The sequence below is a fragment of the Apiospora aurea genome (assembly GCF_038362705.1).
Source record: "Apiospora aurea strain CBS 24483 chromosome Unknown utg000008l_segment0_segment0, whole genome shotgun sequence".
In the NCBI taxonomy this organism is placed as follows: Eukaryota; Fungi; Ascomycota; class Sordariomycetes; order Amphisphaeriales; family Apiosporaceae; genus Apiospora; species Apiospora aurea.
The window spans coordinates 3,822,949-3,842,446 of NW_027117395.1; the positions used below are offsets into that span (position 1 = coordinate 3,822,949).

The window sequence follows — 19,498 nt, forward strand, 5'->3', positions numbered from 1 at the left end:
ACTGGGGCTGGGTTAGGTTAGTGGATGCGACAGAATGCCCGAACCAGCAACTATTGGCAATTGGGACATGCCAGCGCATTCAACTCCCCCATCCTATGAGAGGCCCTGCAACTGCATGTCATCGTCGTCATTGCAATCTTTGCCAGGCAGTCCACGACAGCACAGTTTTGCCATCCCGAGGAGCCAGGGCCAGTGAGCTTCCCTCCGCTCCTGCAGCGGCTGCAAGTCAGCAACACGGCTAATTTCCCTTGGGCGCTTAGCAGGCACGGCCACGACGGACTGTTGGGTAGAGACGCCTTATTAGCCGTCTCACACACAACGTTGTCCCAAATCCCGTGTCCCGCGCATAGCCACAATTCGTTTGAGAACGCACGCGCGGGTTGCCTTATGTCATTCAGCAGTTATTATAGCCAGCTGAGTTCTACTCCAACCGGGTGCTTGGATCGAGTCCAGAAGAGCGGCCGGTCCCAGGCTGTCGGGCCCTGCCGAGAGCCGCGTGATCCGAGCCCGTCATGGCGCAGTCATGTGGTATATGTTGGTACACCTGAGAGCCCCAATATCGTGAAGAGGTTGAAAACAGACCTGCGTATTGACATAACTTGTCATACTGCATGCTCGTATTCTGGATACCAGTCCGACAACGGCTTGCTGAAGGACGTAATAGTAATGGCAAACCTGAGCAGCCGGTCAAATCAAGTCGAGCCAAGCCGTTAATGAACCAGTCAGGTTGCCGATGTTGAAGCATATTGCATCGGTTCTCGTAACCACAGGGATCATCTCGAGAAAATCTCCTTGGTGGTACAAGGCCGTCTGCGTCTGGGGAAGATCTTATTACGTTTCCCTACTTCTGGGTTTCGGGAGGGACGGTAGATCACTAATCGACTGGACGACACTGGCAGTATTTCCTTCATTTTGTCCTGGTCTAAAAGTGAGGAATGCCTTGTTGGGCATCACGATATTTAGTCATCGACGGGCGTTCTCCCCTGTTGCACACCACGAGTCAGTAACCGAAACAGGGCAGACTTTATATCTCGGGGTTCCCGCACCGAAAACAGGTAGCTATTGTTCAATGTTATTTTTGTCTGACTCTTGGTATTGTGGACTACGTAGAGGTATTAAGTTGTTTTTACGTGTCTGCTTGTATCGATTTGCATTTGCTATTTGGTTCTTCATGAGACAACGGTTGGCAGAAGTTGAAATGACCTATCAAGGCATGAAACTCAGTCTGTTGCTCGCCATTTCTTGATGGGAAGGTACGGATTATTACAAAATAAGCCAGTGCCGCAGGATATCGGAAGTGCATACCCCCTGTCGTCATATACACTATGTCTGCATCCCTCCATGGTACCCTACTGGACAAAACTAACTCGCAAGTACACGAAGAGCAAAGGACACCACATTGGTGTCATATGAGATTACTGGTTCAGGAAAATGGACACACACCAGGGCCTAGAAACAAGATGTCCAATCATTCAGGGCAGAAGTTGTGGTACAGCGAGAGGGAATGAGAAAAGGGGGGAAGGGGAAGATTGCCGACTTGTCTTTTGGGATACAGCGATGGTCTAGATAATAAATATCTCTACCAAATGCCATATAGTTATACATGATTTCTCTGCGTTGAAGGCCTATGATTGCTGTTCGATATGTCAGTAAAGAATGAGCAATGCTTTTCGGGGGCACCTTCAGTCCCCCAGCCAGGGCAGCTCCCTTTGCGACCCGGCTGGCCATCCCGTACCTGGGAAAGGAGAAGGAACACGATGAGGCAATCATGGTATCCTAATGATAGTAAATTAAATTATCTCGTACCTGAATTTATGTAAAAGTCCAGGCCGGTGTCCAAAACAGCCCAGTCCCATCCTAGCTCAACTCATGGGCTTGCGGCGCTTGGCCCATTTCGTAGACGATGTTTCTGTTCGGTTGTTGTTCTTGTTCTTGTTGCTGCTGTCCTGCACCATCTCCCGTCTTGGGCTGATCTCCCAACCCCCCTCCCGTTTCGTTCTGTCCTCTGCTTCGCCTCCGGCGTGACAAGATGAGGTAAACGGCACCTCCAAGCAGTAGCAACCCAGCCACCGCCGCCCCGATTCCTATCCCCACTTCGGCCCCCGTACTCAGCCCCGAAGAAGCAGGGGTTTCGGTCGTGCCCGTCGTCGCCGGCCCCGTTCCCGTGGTGGCCGATTGCGACGTGGTTGTGGTCGCTGCTGCCCCGGGCAGATCGCTCGCCTGCCAGTTCATCTGGATCATCGGGGCTTTCAGCATGTGGAAGGTCGCGCCCGCCGCCGTCCGGGACGTGGCGTCGTCCCCGGCGATATGGTGCCCCCGCAGCTCACGACGGGGTAGGACGCCCGCGTCATGATGCGCGTGCACGTCTGCGCCGCCTGCGCGCCGGCGGGGCGGGTGGAGCAGGCGTACGAGGACGGGCAGCACCCGACCGCGGTCTCGCCCGCCGTGGGCGGGAACTGGAACGCGAAATCGCCATCGCCATCGCCGTCGCCGCCAGCCCACGTCTTGGAGCAGGCGCGCACGTGGCCGGACGGGCACGAGAGGCCGGGAGAGTACAGGCCACGGCCGCTAAGGGGCCCGATCGACGACGCATCGATGCCTTTCGTGACCGGGGGCCAGCAGGCGGCCTGGTCAGAGACCGTGAAGCTGCCGGCCGAGAGGTGGCACGTCTGGCCCGCCCAGCCGTAGCACGTGGTCTGGTCGCAGGGGCCGGTCATGGGTGTTACACATGTCGGGTCGGGCGTGAAGACGGTGGTGAGGGGCCCGAGGACCGTACACGTGGCGGTCGTGGCCATTGCTTCCAAGAGGTTGGAGGAACCGGACTTTGTCTGGATATTGGCCTTCTCCTGGGTCTGGGGGCCGGTTGCCAAAGAGGAGAGATCACACCCATAATCCTCTCGGCGGGGGAAGTTCTAAAAACATAATAAGGCCGCGCAGGAAGAGAGTTGGCGTCGTACAGGGACACCGACCACTTTATGCAGTGCCACCGCCAACGATAAAGAACCACTGAGCGAACCGCCCCCAATGAAACTAGTAATCTCAGTGGGAAGCTGATACGAGCCGGGGCGGCAGATCGGGACAATCCCGGCGGTGTGATAGGTTCAAGGTCAGCATGTCAGCTTTGCTGTCTCTTCCTTTTCTTTTCTTTTTCTTTCTCCGTTTTCTTTTTCCTTTTCAAGGACGCGAGTTCAGACCTGGGCAGCCCTGATGCCAAATAAGCCGCAGTACCTGATCGGCACAGTACTACTCCTTTTATGAATTTATCTTCATTCGGAGTAATAGAAGAAAATTAACAACAACTAGATCGTCTTGTATCGCTGCTCGACATCAGCCCTTGTTTAATATATACCGCTTACATCACGTGAGATTTCCACATTACACTGCTCCACGGCAGTATTATTAATTAATAACAGGAATAGATTATCCGTGTCTGGAAGATTCGGGTACAATATCACAACCGCCTTGAGTGAACAGACCAGAACTGAATTGAACAAGGAGGGTATATATATCGTTCCAACAACGCCATGGAGAGAAACCCGTCGTGATCAAGCACATCGTCACAAGTCCCCGAACATTCGCATGTGTATGTATCGTAGCAAAGAGCTTCTCAGAAGCGTCTCATCTTTCCAAGATCCGCTTATGGACAGGCAGCCCCGATCTTTCCTTCCATCTTGTGTTTTGTGTTATTGAATTTTTTACTATTACTTTTCATATACTCATTCCTATTCCCATTTCTTGTTTATTGGACTTTTCTTTAACAGGAATTGACCGGGCAGGCTATTTGGGAACCCTTAAGCTTGCCACCCACCCCGGCCAACGTCAGGATAGCCTGGATGACACCTCCGAGACCCTCGCCGGCTACCAGGCCACCAGCGATGGCGAAGCAGTAGCGGTCCCAGGTGACGGGGCTCTTTCTGTTCCAGACGTGGGAGATGACGGCGCCCATCAGCATGGCCGTCGAGTACTGCGTCGCGGGCAGCACAAAGGCGACGCCGATGGACATCCAGTTGGGGAGCCAGTCGCGGTACTTCTCGCGGGCCCCGACGAGGTAGTAGCGCTTGACCGCCACCTGGATCACGCAGATGACGCCGAGGACGATGGCGAAAATGCCCGAGCTGAGGGGGGATGCGGAACTGGGGCGCCGTGACGGCCTCGGCAACGGCTTTCCAGGCGGTGACGGACGGGGCGGGGAACTCGCAGTGGCCCTTGTACTTCGGGTTGGAGAGATCCAGGATGCAAGGGTACGCCTTGGCGAACAAGACAAAGATGCCGGGTGCGAGGAACATGGCAATGATGCAGCCGCAACACTGCGCATAGAACTGCAGCTTGGGCGGGGTGCGCAGCAGGAATCCGGTTCGGAAATCGCCGGTCAGGGCGGTAGACATGTCGGCACCGGAAGAAGCAATGATGCCAGCAAGAAGATTGGCGGTTTGCGCCGAGGTTATATCGTGACTCTTGGTAACGCCACCGAAGACCAGCTGGGAAGCCTTGGAGGAGGCGGTCAGAGGTGTAACGTCAGTGACGGCACCACCGTGGATAGACATGAAGGCGAAGATGAGAGCCAGGATTGAAGCCAGAACAGCGAGACCGCCATTGATGTGGAACTGAACCTCGAAGATGATGACGGAGATGATGATGACCACAAGAGCGCCAAGAGACCAAGCCCAAGCCGGCACCTGTTGGTCCTTGGTTGCGAAGTCTTCGACCAGATTGCCGTTATCGTTCACTGACTTGTTGGCTTGCTTCTCAAGCCAAGGACTGGCCTTGCCGCGCTTGGTCAAGGATGCGTTGATGGTACCAGCTGTATCGACCCAGGCGTACTTCACACCGAACCAGAGAATCTTCCAGTGGAACACGAACTCGGCCATGGAATAGCAAAGCAGAACCATGACACCAGGCCACAGGAGCCAGTATCGAGGACTGGGAGTAACATCAGGATCCTGGATATTCGACATGGAGAAATAAGACATGGACCTGTGCCACTTCTCGTGAAGCTCCCCATCCTCGGGGCTGGTGAGTGGGACACCAACGGCTTCGCCAGTGTAGACAAGCAAAGGTCCAATGATGCCCCAGGCCGCGAAGCTACCAAGGAAGTACGAAATGCCGACATTGAGACCGACCAGGAGACCGGAACCTAGGGGGTTAGTTAGGGGTCATGACCCGAAGAAGATGCATTTGTGAGGGCATACCGATGAAAGCGGGTGTCCATTCGATCCACCAACCCCAGTTCTCAATAACAATAGCGTAGTTGTTGTAGTTGCCCCAGATGAAGAACCAGGTGAAGATATGCCAATCCCAGAGGATGCCCAGGGCATAATCAGAAACAACGCGGAGAGTGATTGCTCCAGTGAAGGCATATCCCAGTGCCTTGACCTTGGCCAGAGCTTCGGCGGCGCCCGATCCGACGGCATGCATGGAGCGAATCGTCAGGGCGGTAGCGGTTGCTATGGCAAGGGTTAGATTGCGACTGCTCATCCATCAGGATTGGGTTATTCACAGGACTTACGGGTGGGGAACATGAGCTTCAGCTCGCGCGCAACGTTGATCACGAAGAACTTGCGCAGCGGGACGGCGAAGAAGAGACCGAAGAATGAGCCGACTAGGGTGAGGGTGAGAATGCGACCAAAGTCTTCCTGGGGGTTTTAAGCAGTTCCATATTGTACATGGCAGGCAAAGCGGCGACGAAGATGCCACTTAGACCACCAGCACCAACGGCGGCAGCTTGGATGATACTATTCTCCTGCGGGCCGAAGGAGCCGCCCAAGATTGGGGTGTTTTCGGGTACGGCCTTAGAGATGGACTTGATGATTGCGAAACCGAAGATGGAACCAAACATGCCGGCGGGGAAAGTGAACCCCGTCTTGAGACCTGTGCGGGCGCGGGGCGGTTAGAATGACGACACGGCAGCTTGGGGAAGAGAAGGCGCAGGTTGAGTTGGTGTATTCTTACCAAGATAGACATTGGCGGCGTTAATCAATGAGCCAAACACGATACCGGTGACAACAGCACGGATGGTGAATGGGTACGGTTCCTCTTTTACGCCCTTCAAAACCGGTAGGGGCTTGTACAAATCGAACACCTCGACCTCATGCTCGGCCTCGCTGACCCTCATGACAGCCTCCTTCTCGTTGGTGTCGTTGGACAACCTGGGATGCGAGAGCACGTCTTTCTCGTTGGTGGTGTGGTGGGCGCCATCGCTGTCGTCCGAAACGGGTGGCTTGGGTGCCAGCGACTCCCTGTAGGTGTCGGCATCGCGCTCCGTGACGGCCGTGTCGGCCAGGGGCACGGTGTGGTCGTGAATCACCGGAGTAGTCATTGCGAATCGCAAAGTACCAAGCGCGCCGGAGGGTGCTCGGGGGAGAAGTCGCAATTCAATGCGACGACGGGTGTACTGCTACTCAATGCCTTGCGAGAAACCCAGCAACGGCAGCATTCAAAAGGAAGCAGAAGGCTGGAGAATCGCGAGCCACCCAGCTTCGGCGTGGAGTCCTCAATGGTTTTATATATACAGATGCAAGCCGAGAGATCGCGTGGCAATCTCTCGTTCTGGGCCATAGTACTGGTACAATATTGGCCCAATCTCTTCCCCAATCCCAAAACGGGATGGATAAAGCAATCAATGCTGGCTGCCAAGGGTCGAGGAGGGACGATTAGAGGGTGAAGATCCCTGCTCACTCGTATCCTGGACTAGAGGCCACTTGAGGTAACTCCCCATCATCCATGGCCGTCCAAGGTGAGGGCCACCTTAGGGAGCCCCCCCCTTCATCCTTCTGGCGTCCAACCGGCATGGTGGCCCCAATCTGAAAGGATCCATCTGGAACTTGGCCCGATGTGGCAGGTGTGCGACTCGCCCGCCAGTCGTCGGTAGCGATTGGGTGTCTTGGCCCGTCTGCTCGCACGCGGCGGCGATTGGGGCGTCGAGGACGGAGGACTCTTTGGAATATTCGGTGCAGGAGAATCGAGAGACACGCGATAGAGGGCGGCCAGGCAAATCGATCGTCTGGTTGCATCGGAGCATGCTGATTGTTGCTTGTCTGGGCCTGTGTCGCACCACATAGGGTAATTGAGCAGAAGGGTGTGCGTGCTACCTGGCGCATGTGGGATGCAGGGGACTGGACTCACTAGACTCACTAGGAATCTCGGCAAGTGGGTGGTTTTGGCCGTGCACAGTGCTGGAGACTGGAGTGTTCAGCTGCTGGCTCTTTTTTTTTCAACCGTGCTTCAGCCTTTTTCGATGGGCGCGGGGAATACACAGCACACAGGCGCAGGAGACGCAGATACGATGCAGCAAGCAAAAGCAGGAAACAGGACGCCGTGTCTGCCGTACCACGCGAGCGTGATTGGTTTTTTATGCAGTTTATTAATAGGACGAGGCCTATTGGCTGTATTCACCCTTTCGCGCCGGGAGTTTTTGTTTGCTGCAGCCCCTTGAGCCCCTCACTGCAGTACTGGACTCAGCTGAACGCCACCACCGGCCACCGGTCAGCAAGCCCTCGAGACATCCGTTGTCGCTGCGAATGGGCAGTGTACGTGGCTTGCACCACTATGAATAGGTGTCATGTTATGGAACCTGGCCTTCAATGCGAGCTCGACCAGGGATGTTGAAGCATCCTGCCAACAGGCAAATTGCAGTTGGACTTGAGATGGCGCCTGCGGTGCGAGATAGGTCAGTTGGCTTGATTGAGGGCATCCACTGAGATGGAGCCCGGCCGGACCTCCTACTAGTAGACAGAGGCTGGTGCGAGTGGGCGAAGTGGGCATGTTGGCATGGGAAAGCGGGACAAACCGTATGTAGCTAACATAGTGCAGAAGCAGTCAGCAAGCAACCGCAACAGCGGCACCTTCCTCACTCGTTCGCTGGCACTGCAAGGGCCTGAGTGCCTGAAAGCTGCAATACAACCCTTGCCTTCAAATTGTCATCTCATGTGCTAACTCCATTACTGCCCCCTTGGAAAACGAAACGAGCTTCTGCAGCTGGCCGTTTCAAAGAGCGCCTCATTCGATCCTCCGGCTGGCCAGGCCTGCATCCCTTCTCTGCTTCTGTGATAGTTAATTGGAAAATGTGAATAGGATTCTGGTTTGTATCAGATATCGCAAAACCGCCGTCTCTAGCCCTAGATTTCTTCATGGCGCCATTTAGAGGCCGTGAACAAACAGTTTACTCCACTGGTCCACCAACGTCCCCTGGAAAACTGCCAAAACCAGGGCGCGCCGCTTTCTGCACCAGGCTGGCAGGGAGCGACGTGAAGCTATGGCCGATTTTGAACCAACCATGTCTATGTTGGGACCAGGCCTCGGTCAATGCTTGTCAATTAATCAACTAAGCTTGATTTCTTGCCCTCCGTTATCACTCACACAGCCGGACCGTAGCAAGCCGAGGACGGAGTTCTGGACGGGGGTGCGACTCAGTTATCTATGTACCCAAGTCGCCTCTTGGGTTCAGTCTGCCCTGCCAGTAAGCCGGACCAGATGCCTCTTTTCGAATGGCAGGCCATTCTCTATCTTTACTACCTGCTCTTATCGGCAAGCGCGTAGTCGCTATTGGGCGTGAGATTACGGCCGACATAGCCGCCCAGAAACCTTGGCTCGGCTCTAATAACTGAGAGGGTCTTGGCGTCTATGGCTTCGAAATGGGGACATGCAGGCATGTTCTTCTGCTTCTTGCCTCGCCCTTACATCGGGGTCGCCTCAAGCTGCTTTTAGCCGAGCGGTACTCCGTATTGGCCCTCTCCTTATCCCGGAATATCCCAACAAGGTCGCCACATCTGAGATAAGTTGGCAGCGATAGCGCTGATTAGATGGTGCACTCCTCTTTCACCTCGGCACCAACCCGTGTTGCTTCGCTGGGTGTCTCTCACCTATCCTCATCGGGAAGCCAGTTATCCCAGGTCTCACGACCGTACCGTCGGTTTGGTACGGGTTGCCCCAACATACACACCACCATGAGCCGAAACGGAAGGTGTCTTTTGTTTTTGACGTATCATTGTTTCATCCTGCAAAACTTGACATGTTTGCGCGATCGACCGATGGACACGGGATATTGCTTGAAGGTCGCAAATCGCCGGGAACATATCGGGTCTGCCTGTCAGCCTGTAAGCATGTCAGATGTTTATCTCTCATCTCTGTGGCAGAAGGGACCCCAAAAATACACCGCACAGCTGACTTGTACCGCCAAAGCCCCTATGCAACTCCACGCACTGTAACTGCTTCAAATAACGGCGTAAAAAAACACAAAAAATATCTATATTCAATCCATATTGGAAGTATACGACTTGAATTTTCCCAGTTTTTATAACGCTGCGTTGCTGTAAATAAAGGTAGGTTAAAACATGCGACTCCTAAGCGGCACCTTGGAGCTGTACGGTGTATTTTTGGTGTGGCTACTGTCTGTGGCACTGTCGCACGGCCCCGGGGATAAGCCAAAACTGGACACCCGCTTCCTTCCTCATCCTCATTCAGTATCTCTTAATATTGTGGCCAATTGGTGGTTGCGATTGAGGATTTCATTATCTTTATCACGCGAGGACATCATATGGTGGTGATTTGACCTCGGCCCGCGTGCGCAGTAGGGACGTTGACGGTTTATCTGGAGTGCCGTCATCAAAAGCACTTTTGGTGTGGGCTCTTCATTAGTGTAAGCAACCTGGCAACCTAGGGTAGCTACCGGGTAATATTTGCCCGTCCAATTACTATCTACTAGGAAGTAGGCACTACCTGCAACTGCATACAAGCACTACTGTACATGGCGCATCACGCCATGTGTCAATTAATCGCGTTGCAACTTGCCGAAGCTATCATCGCAAGCTCCCGCTTGCCGTTGACATGGAATGATGCAACGCCCAACCATTTTAGCAGACCGAGCTACGCCGAAAGCTTCTTTTCTACTTGCAGAAAGGACCCGTAGGATCAATGAAGGGTCCTCCAAGAAAGCCACGCCGAAACGCCGTCGATGGAGCCAACCATGATTTTGAGATCCCGCCTCCATCTTCCGCGCTTCCGTCAGCCCACCCAATTCGGGCCACCTTTGTAAGGCAGAGGAATCATTGGCTATCAGGTGCAGCTCTGGTCGCATATGTACGCAATCAATGCTGCAGACAACCATGTCAGCAATTGTCAGGCGGATGGACACCACCACCACTTTTTGTCCACCCACTATCGATGCAGCTTCCTTGAAGGCTCAGTACTGCTGGCAGCCCCCAAGGCCGGCCGAGAGCCTGGAACGGCCAAATGAGCATATCCCAAATAAGGAAGCCATGTGAATGTGATGATTGTGATTGACCAAGGAGCCCCGTCTTGCTGACCTGACCAGAAAACGACAACAGAATAGGCGCCGGGGCTTTGTCTACAAACACATCCATCTCGTCTATTTACGGGCCCCAATCATGATGTCCATATTATATAGCTTTCGCACCGAACACCGAGTGCCCACCTGGTGTCTCAAACCACCAACGACTGGATGTCGGCTCAAGCCATCCGGGAGCCGGCCGAGAGATGATCGTCACTCTCAGCTTCTCGCCCCCCGACCGATGTAACGAGCAAAGCAGCGCCGTGCAGCCGTGGGCCAGCGCACCAGGCAGGCTTGACCACATCCAGAAGGCGGGCGGATTCAGTGTTGGACACCCACCCGATCAGCCGCAATGGGTGGTTGCCATGGTCGAATGAAGTCGTCAAGAACGTCGATCGTAGTCGGGTCCTCATGTAGACCCAGACTCCCTCTCTTGCATCGACGCTGCGATGAAGTCTGCTGCCGCAAAGGTTGATCGATATTGGACGAAGCCACTGGACGAATTCACGAAACAGGCATAAAACGGGTTGAGAGCATTCAAGGCCATCGCATCATGAGCGTTTTATCGTAGCGTTACTTCCTGAGCGTCACAGGCACCTTCAAATTAAGGTTGTCGGTTGCACGATAGCCCGCCAGGCTCAATAGCGCCACGTGCGATCGCAGTAGAGGTCTCTGTTTTAAGTCTCTTCGAGATTGACCGGCTACCAGCTGACAAGCCAGTGGATGCGACCTGGAGAATCCCAACTCGTAATGATGGACGGGATTCTCTCGAGAAAAGACATTCTCATCAACCTTGAAGGCGTCACAAGCGTCAGCAAGAAACGCAATAGGCCAAGCTGTGACGAATGACCTACGTGACTTGAGAAGTTCCCGTTATTGCGGGGGCTTGGGGATGCGCCGCGGATGGGCTGTCATGATAAACGAGATTTGCATCAAACGGCTGACGATGGCATTGATGCACTACATACGATAAGCTGACACTGATGTAGCTCGTCTCGCCAAGTTCGACGGTATGGTGGGCGTGCTGCGTTCTTCGCCGAACCTGACTCCTGAGTAGGTCTCGCCTATGCTCGCCCGTCCGCCTGAGGCTGGGCGCAACGCATGCGGACTAGACGGTGGACTTGATACGATGGGCTGCACATAGGCTCCCAGCTTTGGAGAACTCATTCTCACAGACCATGGAATGTGTCGATCAGCGATACCCGACTTTGAGGGTGCCCTCGTGCCCTCATTGCAGCACAGAAGCTCTTGAACTCCTGCGTGGCGTGCAGCCCGGGACCTCCAATCCATCCATACGAGACTCTACACTGCGGGTCCTGGGACATTAACTGAACGGGAACATCGCGCTCCAGGTGTCAGATCACATTCTACTTGATTTTTTGGTTTGCGACGTGTGTTATTTTTTGCCTTACTTAACTACATCGGAAGCACTCGGAAAACATTGCCCTTCACCAATGCTTGGCCACCAGCATCCCCAAACCGGCGTCCCCATCGTCTCCGCGACGCACGAAACTTGCATAGCTTCGCCAGTCACCTTGCAACGAAATCCTACTCCTGCTTGAACTGCTGGAAGAAAGCCCAACTCTCATCTGCCGCAAACGTCTTGCTCTCCCCCTTATCCATCGGCTGCGGCGTGTGCGGCCCATCGAACGCGACAAACGTGGTCGGGTACTTGCACCCCTCAAAGACGGTCTTGATGTGCGTCCCGGAGCCCTTGGCCGGTTCCGGCACCGTCTTCTTGGTGCACCCGTTGTTGGTGACGTACTGGTCGCGCATCTGCCTCCCCAGCGCAATGGGCAGCACCTGGTCGCTCACGCCGTGCTGGTTGTACCAAGCGATCGGGTCCTTCCCGCCCGTGCACCCGGACATAGGCCCGCCCGAGAGCACAGCGACGGCCCGGAAGTCCTTGGCGCGCGCGCACGCGATCGCATACGACATGGACGCGCCGTACGAGAAGCCCGTCGAGTACCGATGCTCCGTATCGACGCAGAGGTCCGCCTCGACCGTCTTGATCATAGCGTCCGTGAATGCCAGATCCTCGCCCCCCTGGTTCCCCCACCCCAGGTTCAGCCCGTTGGGGGCGACGTAGATGGCCGTGTTGTCCGTGTCGAGCGCGGGCAAGCCGTACCAGGGCAGGTACCCGCCCGTGCCGGCGACGACCTGCGAGGCCTGGCCGCCGAGCGCGTGGAAGGTGAAGATGAGTTTGTAGGGGTGCGTGTTGTTGTACGCGGGCGGCAACTTGATGTAGTACTGCCGCTGCTTGCTGTTCACCGTCAGGCTGTACGGCGACGTGCCCGTCAGGGTGGGCTCTTTGCCGCAGCCGGCGGAGGAGGCGGCGGAGGCGGTTTGGGCGAGGAGGGAGGCGGATGCGGCCGCGAGGGCGAGCAGGCTCTTGAGGAGGGCCATGTCTCGAGATGTTGTTGATGAGTTAGATCTGTCTGTTTCGCAAGCCGAGGGAGGAAGATATCACAGTCCGGTTGCAGTGCGATGGGGTTGGATTACAATCAACCGACTCCCATCGTCATTAAGCCATCACATATATATTCGCCCATCAGCATTTATCTATGTGAGGATGTCTCTGGCAGACTGCTGCGGCAAAGCTCCATCCGACAGAGGGGCAATTTGCCGATTGGCTAGGATGGCGTTCCGCTGGCCAGATTTGGCGAAAGGAACCAAACCTGGGACAACCCGGGTGATGAGGCGGCAACCGCACTCGCACCAGGTGAAGGACTCAGCAATCTGCACCCCGCATGGACAGGGAAATGGCTAAGACGGCTTAATGAGCAATATGCAGCGCCATGGGGATTTGGTAGCATCCCGCTGCATCGGTCCTCAGTAGCGTGCGATGCGAAGTGGTACGGCATGCTGCATCGGCTCTGGTAGCAGGTTGCTGTAATCAACAGGTCTACTACTCATGATGGGTTGTTATCCCCTGCTGTATTGGGCAGCTTCGCCAGGAGCAGTCGCGCAGTTATTAAAGCGAATGATATTTACATTGCGGATAAATGGTGAACTATGTACACGAATCCATGTCTGCTGCTCTACTGGCAACAGCGACAGGAGATGGAATTTGTGTTGCGACCCGCGCAGGTACTCTAGAAACCCTGCCCTTGATGATACCAGCGCCGGCCCAAGTCTCGTGGGTGGCCCTTCGCATTGATGGCTGCCGCCGTTTGCGTCGTGGTGGCGATCACATTGTGCCCAGGAGCAGAAGTTTTGCGGACGAGTTCATCGACCGTGACGGGCGTCCCCGATGCCGTCGGGACCGGGTGGCTGAGCGATGCAGTAACCGCATCGCTGATCAAAGTTGGTCCCGGGATCGGGTAATTCTGCAGCCCCGTGCTGATGTTGAGCTGGACGCCGGGGTCGCTCGCCCGGTACAGACTCTCCCCGGGAGTGCCAGCGGGGACCTCAGTCTCCCCAGCGCCCTGGATCTCGAGGTTGAAGCATTGCGGGTAGTTCTGGGCGCCGTCCGAGTAAGACGCATTGTGCAGCGCGATGATCTCGGTGCGCAGGACGTAGAAACCCGGTTTGATCCGAGGCGGAATCTCCACGACCCATGAGTTGTTGTTGGCGATGAGCTGGTCGCTGGCCCAGTACCCAAAAGAAGGCACCCTACTGCCACCCTTCTCTTTCGTGGCCGGCGTCACCAGGCCGGCCTGGCTGATCTTGAAGAATTGGAGCTGCGTCTTGTCGACGGTCTCGCAGCCCGACGCGCCGCAGTCGGCCAGGTAGTCCAGGACGGGCCCCCGGTGGTTCTGCGGCCAGCCATTCCACTGCACGTGGATCTGGCCGCCGGCCTTGACGGGGGCGTGGCCGTGGCCGTTGGCGCCGCCGCGGTGGCAGATGATGTCGGGGCTCTGATAGCTCGTTTGGTTGACGTAACCTTGGTCCTCGGCCGTCGTCGACCAAGCCGTCAGGAGGGGGCGGGTTCTGGTACCCGGGGAGCGGGTGGAAGCCCTGGTAGGAACGACCATCGATGTTGATGTTGGAGACGAAACTGTGTGCAGAGACCAAGGTCGCGCCTACACTGACCAGAGCTGCGAGAAGCCGGAGGGGAGTGAAGGAAGGCATTGCGACGTTCTGAAGAAGTAGAAGTGAATAGAACGAGAGACCTACACTAGGTAGATGATGTAGGGCTCTCTGAAGCCATAAAGGAAGAAAGGATGTACACGAGCGAAGTATATAGGAGCCAACAACCCGGTTGGAACCATAGGCAGATGAAGGATCAGCTACGAAAGCAACAAAACCAAGTACCCAACCTACCCTCTTGTGCGACGATGGACGAACGACATAATTAAGCCACCTGTACGAAGGCGTCTCATGAACCTTGGAATGGGGCCTGCTGAGGACAAGAGGCCATTTTGCCTAATAGCCTCATCTATATGAAAGCGGGCGGGCTGATCGTTTGTCAGGCCGCTAGCCAGCGCTGATCCTGTATTGCTTGCGGAAATGGGGCCTCAAGGTTGAACATGGAATCGCTGCAGCTGCATCAGCATATTGCGGCCCCCGGGCCTTCGCAGATGGTGAACTCCATGATCTTCATGGCTCAAGCATGCTTTCGGTGGATTGACCGACTTGCTTTTCGGTATGTACCTTGGCGCGAGACTGACGGAGACAGGGACGGCGAGGATCTACAGGAGTGTCTGGCCGTCGGATCTCGTCGTCTCGTAGCCTGCGGTCAGAGTCGGCCGAGTCTCTTCGGCTTGGCAGCATAGTCCACATTTCAGGGAGATCTCCATGGTGAAAACCGGGACTGGACGATGGGTCTTCCCATGGTGATCATGAGGCAGCGTACCTCACATCGTCGCGACAACCTGGATGCCCGACGATGGAACTCGTACTGATCCCCGAGCCAAGATTTCGTCAGATGCAAGGTGCACCAAGCGTTTGCCGGACTGACCTCGCCCAAGGCATTGCGCAAAGATGTAATAAGTATGGTTCTGGTAAACGAAGGTCAATTTATTCGAGATGCCGTCCCATGCTAGTTGGTTGTAGAAGTGCCGGTTTTACGACTGGTTTTTGCAGGGGGGATCCTGACAGTTGCAGTCCCCTCTTGGCGGTTCGCAGGTCCCTCCTCCGCAACCTCTTTCTGGGGAGATCTTCGTCGGTGGTTGATTGACGCGAGGGACTTAGCTAAAGATGTGCTTCCCAGGGCTAATCAGGGCCCTGGTCTTACATAAGTAAGTGTTTGGACCCCCAAGTGGGCATGATCCATTTGCTGCTGTGGCTGCCGCCGAGCGAGTGCGGCACATCTTCAGTGGCACTCCGTGGTACTCAGTGGCATCTTGTGGCTTAAAACCGCCCAAACCTCAGCTGACAGGTTCTAGCGCCCGTCCACTGTCATGGCCTGTTCTTCTAGCGCCCCTAGGCTGCTAGGGCCCTAGGTGCTAGGTGCTCGAGCTCAAAAGCCAGCCCGCGCCCCCCCTCCCCCCAAAAACGCGCCTCACCTCGAGCGTTTGCGCGGGAGCGAAAGAAAAATAAAATAGGGCGGGCGGGAAGACCAAGGCCCCCTTCTGGCCCCCGTCTGGCCAATGACAGCGGTTTGACGTCAATTGTTGACATTTTGGCAGTCGCATGGAGCTGTCCCCCAGCTAGACGCGTCCTGGTCCAGACAGAGGCCGCTAAAGAAGGCGAAGCTCCAGTTCGCTCCAGCGTGCAGTTGCTGCTTGCTGCTTCCTGTACCTACGTCAAAAGTCAACTCTGTTTGCACTTGCCTTTTGCGATTGAAACTTCTTGAGGGGACCAGACCAGACAGAAAAAAAATCCCAGTCGTGCGCGTCTGCCTATTTCCATTCGGTATCTCGACTTCCATGTCCATTGCATCCCACCAGGCCCGACCATAGAAAGACAACTATTTCCAAATCATCCATCCTTCAATTAAATTTAGCTCTCATCTCATAGCACCGTACCGTCGGTCTCTCTTCCTATCTGAGACCTGGTTCTCCTTCAACTTATACCTACAAGACAGGGTTGGACAATCGGATGCACGCGGCAGCGCAATCAGCAGCATCCGAATCCATTTGAATCCCGCAAAACCCAACCCAAATCCCGGAAAGCAAACCGACAAACAGGCACACAGTCAGCCATGTCTTCTTCCGGCTGGTCCTGGGATCCGGCCCGCCCCCTAGGCGATCGAGACGTCAACGTCCTGTGGCCGAGCTTGATGCCGGCGGCCCAGAACTCAGCCAACGGCAACAACGCCCCCAACGGCACAAACGGCATCAACGGCCATCATCATTCCTTCTCCGCACCCGTGCGTCTTTGATCCCATCCATCCAGCCCTTGCTCCCCCCAGATGTCTCACTGACACGCGCACCCAAAAACAGCCACCGCCCCAGTCCCATCTCGATAACGGCATTGAAAACGAATATGCCGGGGCCGCCCAATCTCCCAATAGCGCCAAGCCTGCAGCCACCCCCCAGAGTCCCGCCTCCGACTCCAAACCTACCAAGACTTCCGCCCCCAGAAAGCGCAAGTCCGACGCCGTGGTCATCGAGGAACCCAGTCCCGAAGACCTCCCCGAAATTCCTGACGATGACCCGCGCCTCGAGGAGATCGACCAATCATGCAACCAGATCCGGAGCAAGATTCGCCGCTTCATCGAATCGGGCGTCATGAAGGTCGGCGAATTCCAGAACGCCATCGATGTCTCGGCTGCTTCCTATCGTCGCTTCATGAATCAGACGGGCGTCCACCAGGGAGAGGGGTCCGATGCGTACTTGAACGCGTGCCGCTTCTTCAAGAAGCGCGAGCTGCAGGGCTTGAAGGCCGTCCCGCCCAAGAAGAAGGCGCGATCCTCGATAGGAGGCAAAGATGCCGGCAAGACGGACAAGCAAAAGGCCGCCGAGGCCCTCGACACGGGCGATATCAAGCTCGAGGGCGAGGACGAAGGCGACGTGCCTGTCTACGAAACCTGTGATGAGTTGCGCAAGAAGATTCGTGCATTCTTGAAGAAGGACGGAGTCACACAGGCGGCTCTCTGTCGTGCCATCAGCGCATGTCTCCCCGATGACCAAGTCGTGCAGGCCCGCCAGCTGAACACCTTCATGGGTAAGAGCGGCCCAAGTGTGGGAAACCACAGCCCCATCTTCTACGGTGGCTACATCTTCTTTGAGAAGCTGCGCATCAAGGAGGACAAGCCCAAGAGCAAATTCCGCCTTGAGATGGAGGATATCTTCGGTCCCGGACGAGGTGGCCGTAAGAAGTCCCTCAGCCACCGAGAGGATGGCAAGCCTGGTTTCGAGACCAAGTCGGACCTGAACGGCCCCATGTTCATGCAAGACAACGAGCGCCTGAGCGAGGACAAGCATGGGCAGCTGTTCTTGATTACAGTGGGACGGTAAAATGTAGGTAGTTTTTTCTTCCCTACCGGCGGCGTAATCGGGTTACGGGTGTTCTAAGTGTCGAAAAAGCGTTTAAGCGCGCATGTGCTATTGTTGCTCAGCTTCTTTATTGTACGATACCTGCACGAGATATCGCTGCTTTAGACGATACATGGGTCAGAAGGTCATCTTAACGGAATAGGGCCATCTCACATCTCTGGTGGTGTATCTACTACTCTTGCTGGGGCCACATCAAACTGAGTCGGAAAATTCAAAGTGTGCTGTTCACAATCTGCCCGTCCTACTGGGGAAAGCCTTCTGCCGAGACCCGTGCTATGTGTATCACCATGCAGACACCAATATGGTCAACCGTCCCGCCTCCGTGGCAGGAAGGTGAGTTTTGAACCAGCCACCCAGTCCCGTGAACGGATAATCCCTGTGGCCCAGGATCTATCAGTCAAAATAGGAGGTCTTGCCGTCCGGGAACGCACCAGGCGTAGGGGTTGTGGGCAGGGCACGCAAGCCCACCATGAAGCCCATGTTGCTGAGGACGCGCATCTGGCGGTCGCGCGGGACGGCGTTGGTCGAGACGCAGCCTGCGCTTATGGCGCCGTCGGAGCCGCAGCAGGTCCAGTTGTATCGACCCAGGACGGAGCCGTCGGGGTTGATGGAGTCGGGGAAGAAGATGGCTTCACCTTTGCGGTGCAAGTGAGTTAAGGCCAGCGAACGGTTTGAAGCAGGTACCAAAGCAGAGGGGATGGTTCGGTCACGGGAGCCCAATGTGCCTGGCCACTTACCGGTGTGGTAGACGAACTGGCCGTCTTTGTCGCGGTACTGCTCCAGGCCGCCCTCGCCCTGGGCCAGCTCCCGCAGGTCGGCGGAGGCCACCTTGGGCAGCGGCGTCGAGAGCTTGAGCCGCATGTACCGGGCGCCGCCTTCTTGCACCTCTCGCTCCTGCTCGGCGCGGTTGCGCTCGAGGATCGCGAGGGCTAGTTGGTGGGCCGAGGCCAGCAGCGTCTTGCTCTTGTCCTGGCTTGCTAGTTTGAGGACGAGCTCGCGCAGGTCGCTCTGGGTGAGCTTGTTTAGATCGGCGGTTATGGAGGTCATGGTGTGGACGATGGGGTTGAGGGGTGTTCAGTCAGTGTCGTGTATTGTTTGAATTAGGTATATTTTGATAGACACAGGCTCATGTGTTATTGGTCGTGCCAGTGCGAGGACCTCTGGTTTTGCTCAAGTATTAATTAATATGTTCGGGAAGGTTTATCAGTGATATAAGCAATGGGGGAGACGTGAGGTTGGAAGGGCTTGCGCGCTTCGGGACACTCGATTAGGATCACCATGGCGGCTGGCTGATTCAACTCGACGAGCTCGGAACCTATAGATGCCATGACAATTGATCCCGCTTGCGTCACAATTCGTTTTCAAGTATATTCAGTGTGTGTCATGGCTTTCAGGACAGCCCACACGTAGATCGGGAAGAGACGTGTCATGGGCACCACCCCCTTATGCAACACTCAATACGCACTCCTAAGAAACTCGTCATCATCAAGCGGTAATATTGTTCAGCAATTGCTTCGCTGAGGTTGCTATCTTGCTATCTATATCGAATCTGCGTCTTCCGGGCATCATGCCCGGGGCCATTCACCTGCCGCGCCAGCCGTCGGAATGAGCCTGAATGCTAATGTCCCCCTGGTACCATGAACGCTAAAGGTCCCGAATAAAATGCAGATGCTTAAAACCATGTTAAGTCGGGAGATGCAATTCCAAATCTCCCTCGCTGTGCTTTTCAACTCCATCAAGGGGGCAGGCGCTTGTCACGACTCGGCCTCAGATGCCGAAGAACTCAGCCAATTTCCAATTCACCCAGCTGTTGTAGCTACCGCCCACC

General features: G+C 55.5%; 7 protein-coding genes across 7 annotated transcripts; 1 reads left to right on the forward strand and 6 right to left on the reverse strand.

The window, feature by feature from the left end:
* Positions 1–1,857: 1,857 nt before the first annotated feature.
* Positions 1,858–2,241, reverse strand: PG986_012642 (uncharacterized protein; the record flags this gene model as incomplete). Its single annotated transcript, XM_066848864.1, has 1 exon — positions 1,858–2,241. One exon carries the CDS (start codon positions 2,239–2,241, stop codon positions 1,858–1,860), a length of 384 nt encoding a protein of 127 aa, XP_066695560.1.
* Positions 2,242–2,249: 8 nt separating this feature from the next.
* Positions 2,250–2,795, reverse strand: PG986_012643 (uncharacterized protein; the record flags this gene model as incomplete). The annotated part of the gene is made up of 1 exon (XM_066848865.1): positions 2,250–2,795. One exon carries the CDS (start codon positions 2,793–2,795, stop codon positions 2,250–2,252), a length of 546 nt encoding a protein of 181 aa, XP_066695561.1.
* Positions 2,796–3,754: 959 nt separating this feature from the next.
* On the reverse strand, positions 3,755–6,316 carry PG986_012644 (oligopeptide transporter; the record flags this gene model as incomplete). The annotated part of the gene is made up of 6 exons (XM_066848866.1): positions 3,755–4,133; positions 4,183–5,134; positions 5,190–5,444; positions 5,507–5,633; positions 5,684–5,868; positions 5,950–6,316. 6 exons carry the CDS (start codon positions 6,314–6,316, stop codon positions 3,755–3,757), a joined length of 2,265 nt encoding a protein of 754 aa, XP_066695562.1.
* A 5,517-nt stretch (positions 6,317–11,833) lies between these two features.
* PG986_012645 (alpha/beta-hydrolase) lies at positions 11,834–12,691 on the reverse strand (the record flags this gene model as incomplete). The annotated part of the gene is made up of 1 exon (XM_066848867.1): positions 11,834–12,691. The coding sequence occupies one exon, from the start codon at positions 12,689–12,691 to the stop codon at positions 11,834–11,836; it is 858 nt and encodes a 285-aa protein (XP_066695563.1).
* Positions 12,692–13,380: 689 nt separating this feature from the next.
* Positions 13,381–14,262, reverse strand: PG986_012646 (endo-1-4-beta-glucanase; the record flags this gene model as incomplete). The annotated part of the gene is made up of 1 exon (XM_066848868.1): positions 13,381–14,262. The coding sequence occupies one exon, from the start codon at positions 14,260–14,262 to the stop codon at positions 13,381–13,383; it is 882 nt and encodes a 293-aa protein (XP_066695564.1).
* A 2,111-nt stretch (positions 14,263–16,373) lies between these two features.
* On the forward strand, positions 16,374–17,631 carry PG986_012647 (uncharacterized protein; the record flags this gene model as incomplete). The annotated part of the gene is made up of 2 exons (XM_066848869.1): positions 16,374–16,541; positions 16,615–17,631. The coding sequence occupies 2 exons, from the start codon at positions 16,374–16,376 to the stop codon at positions 17,629–17,631; spliced, it is 1,185 nt and encodes a 394-aa protein (XP_066695565.1).
* A 432-nt stretch (positions 17,632–18,063) lies between these two features.
* PG986_012648 (uncharacterized protein) lies at positions 18,064–18,717 on the reverse strand (the record flags this gene model as incomplete). The annotated part of the gene is made up of 1 exon (XM_066848870.1): positions 18,064–18,717. The coding sequence occupies one exon, from the start codon at positions 18,715–18,717 to the stop codon at positions 18,064–18,066; it is 654 nt and encodes a 217-aa protein (XP_066695566.1).
* Between the last annotated feature and the right edge of the window lie 781 nt (positions 18,718–19,498).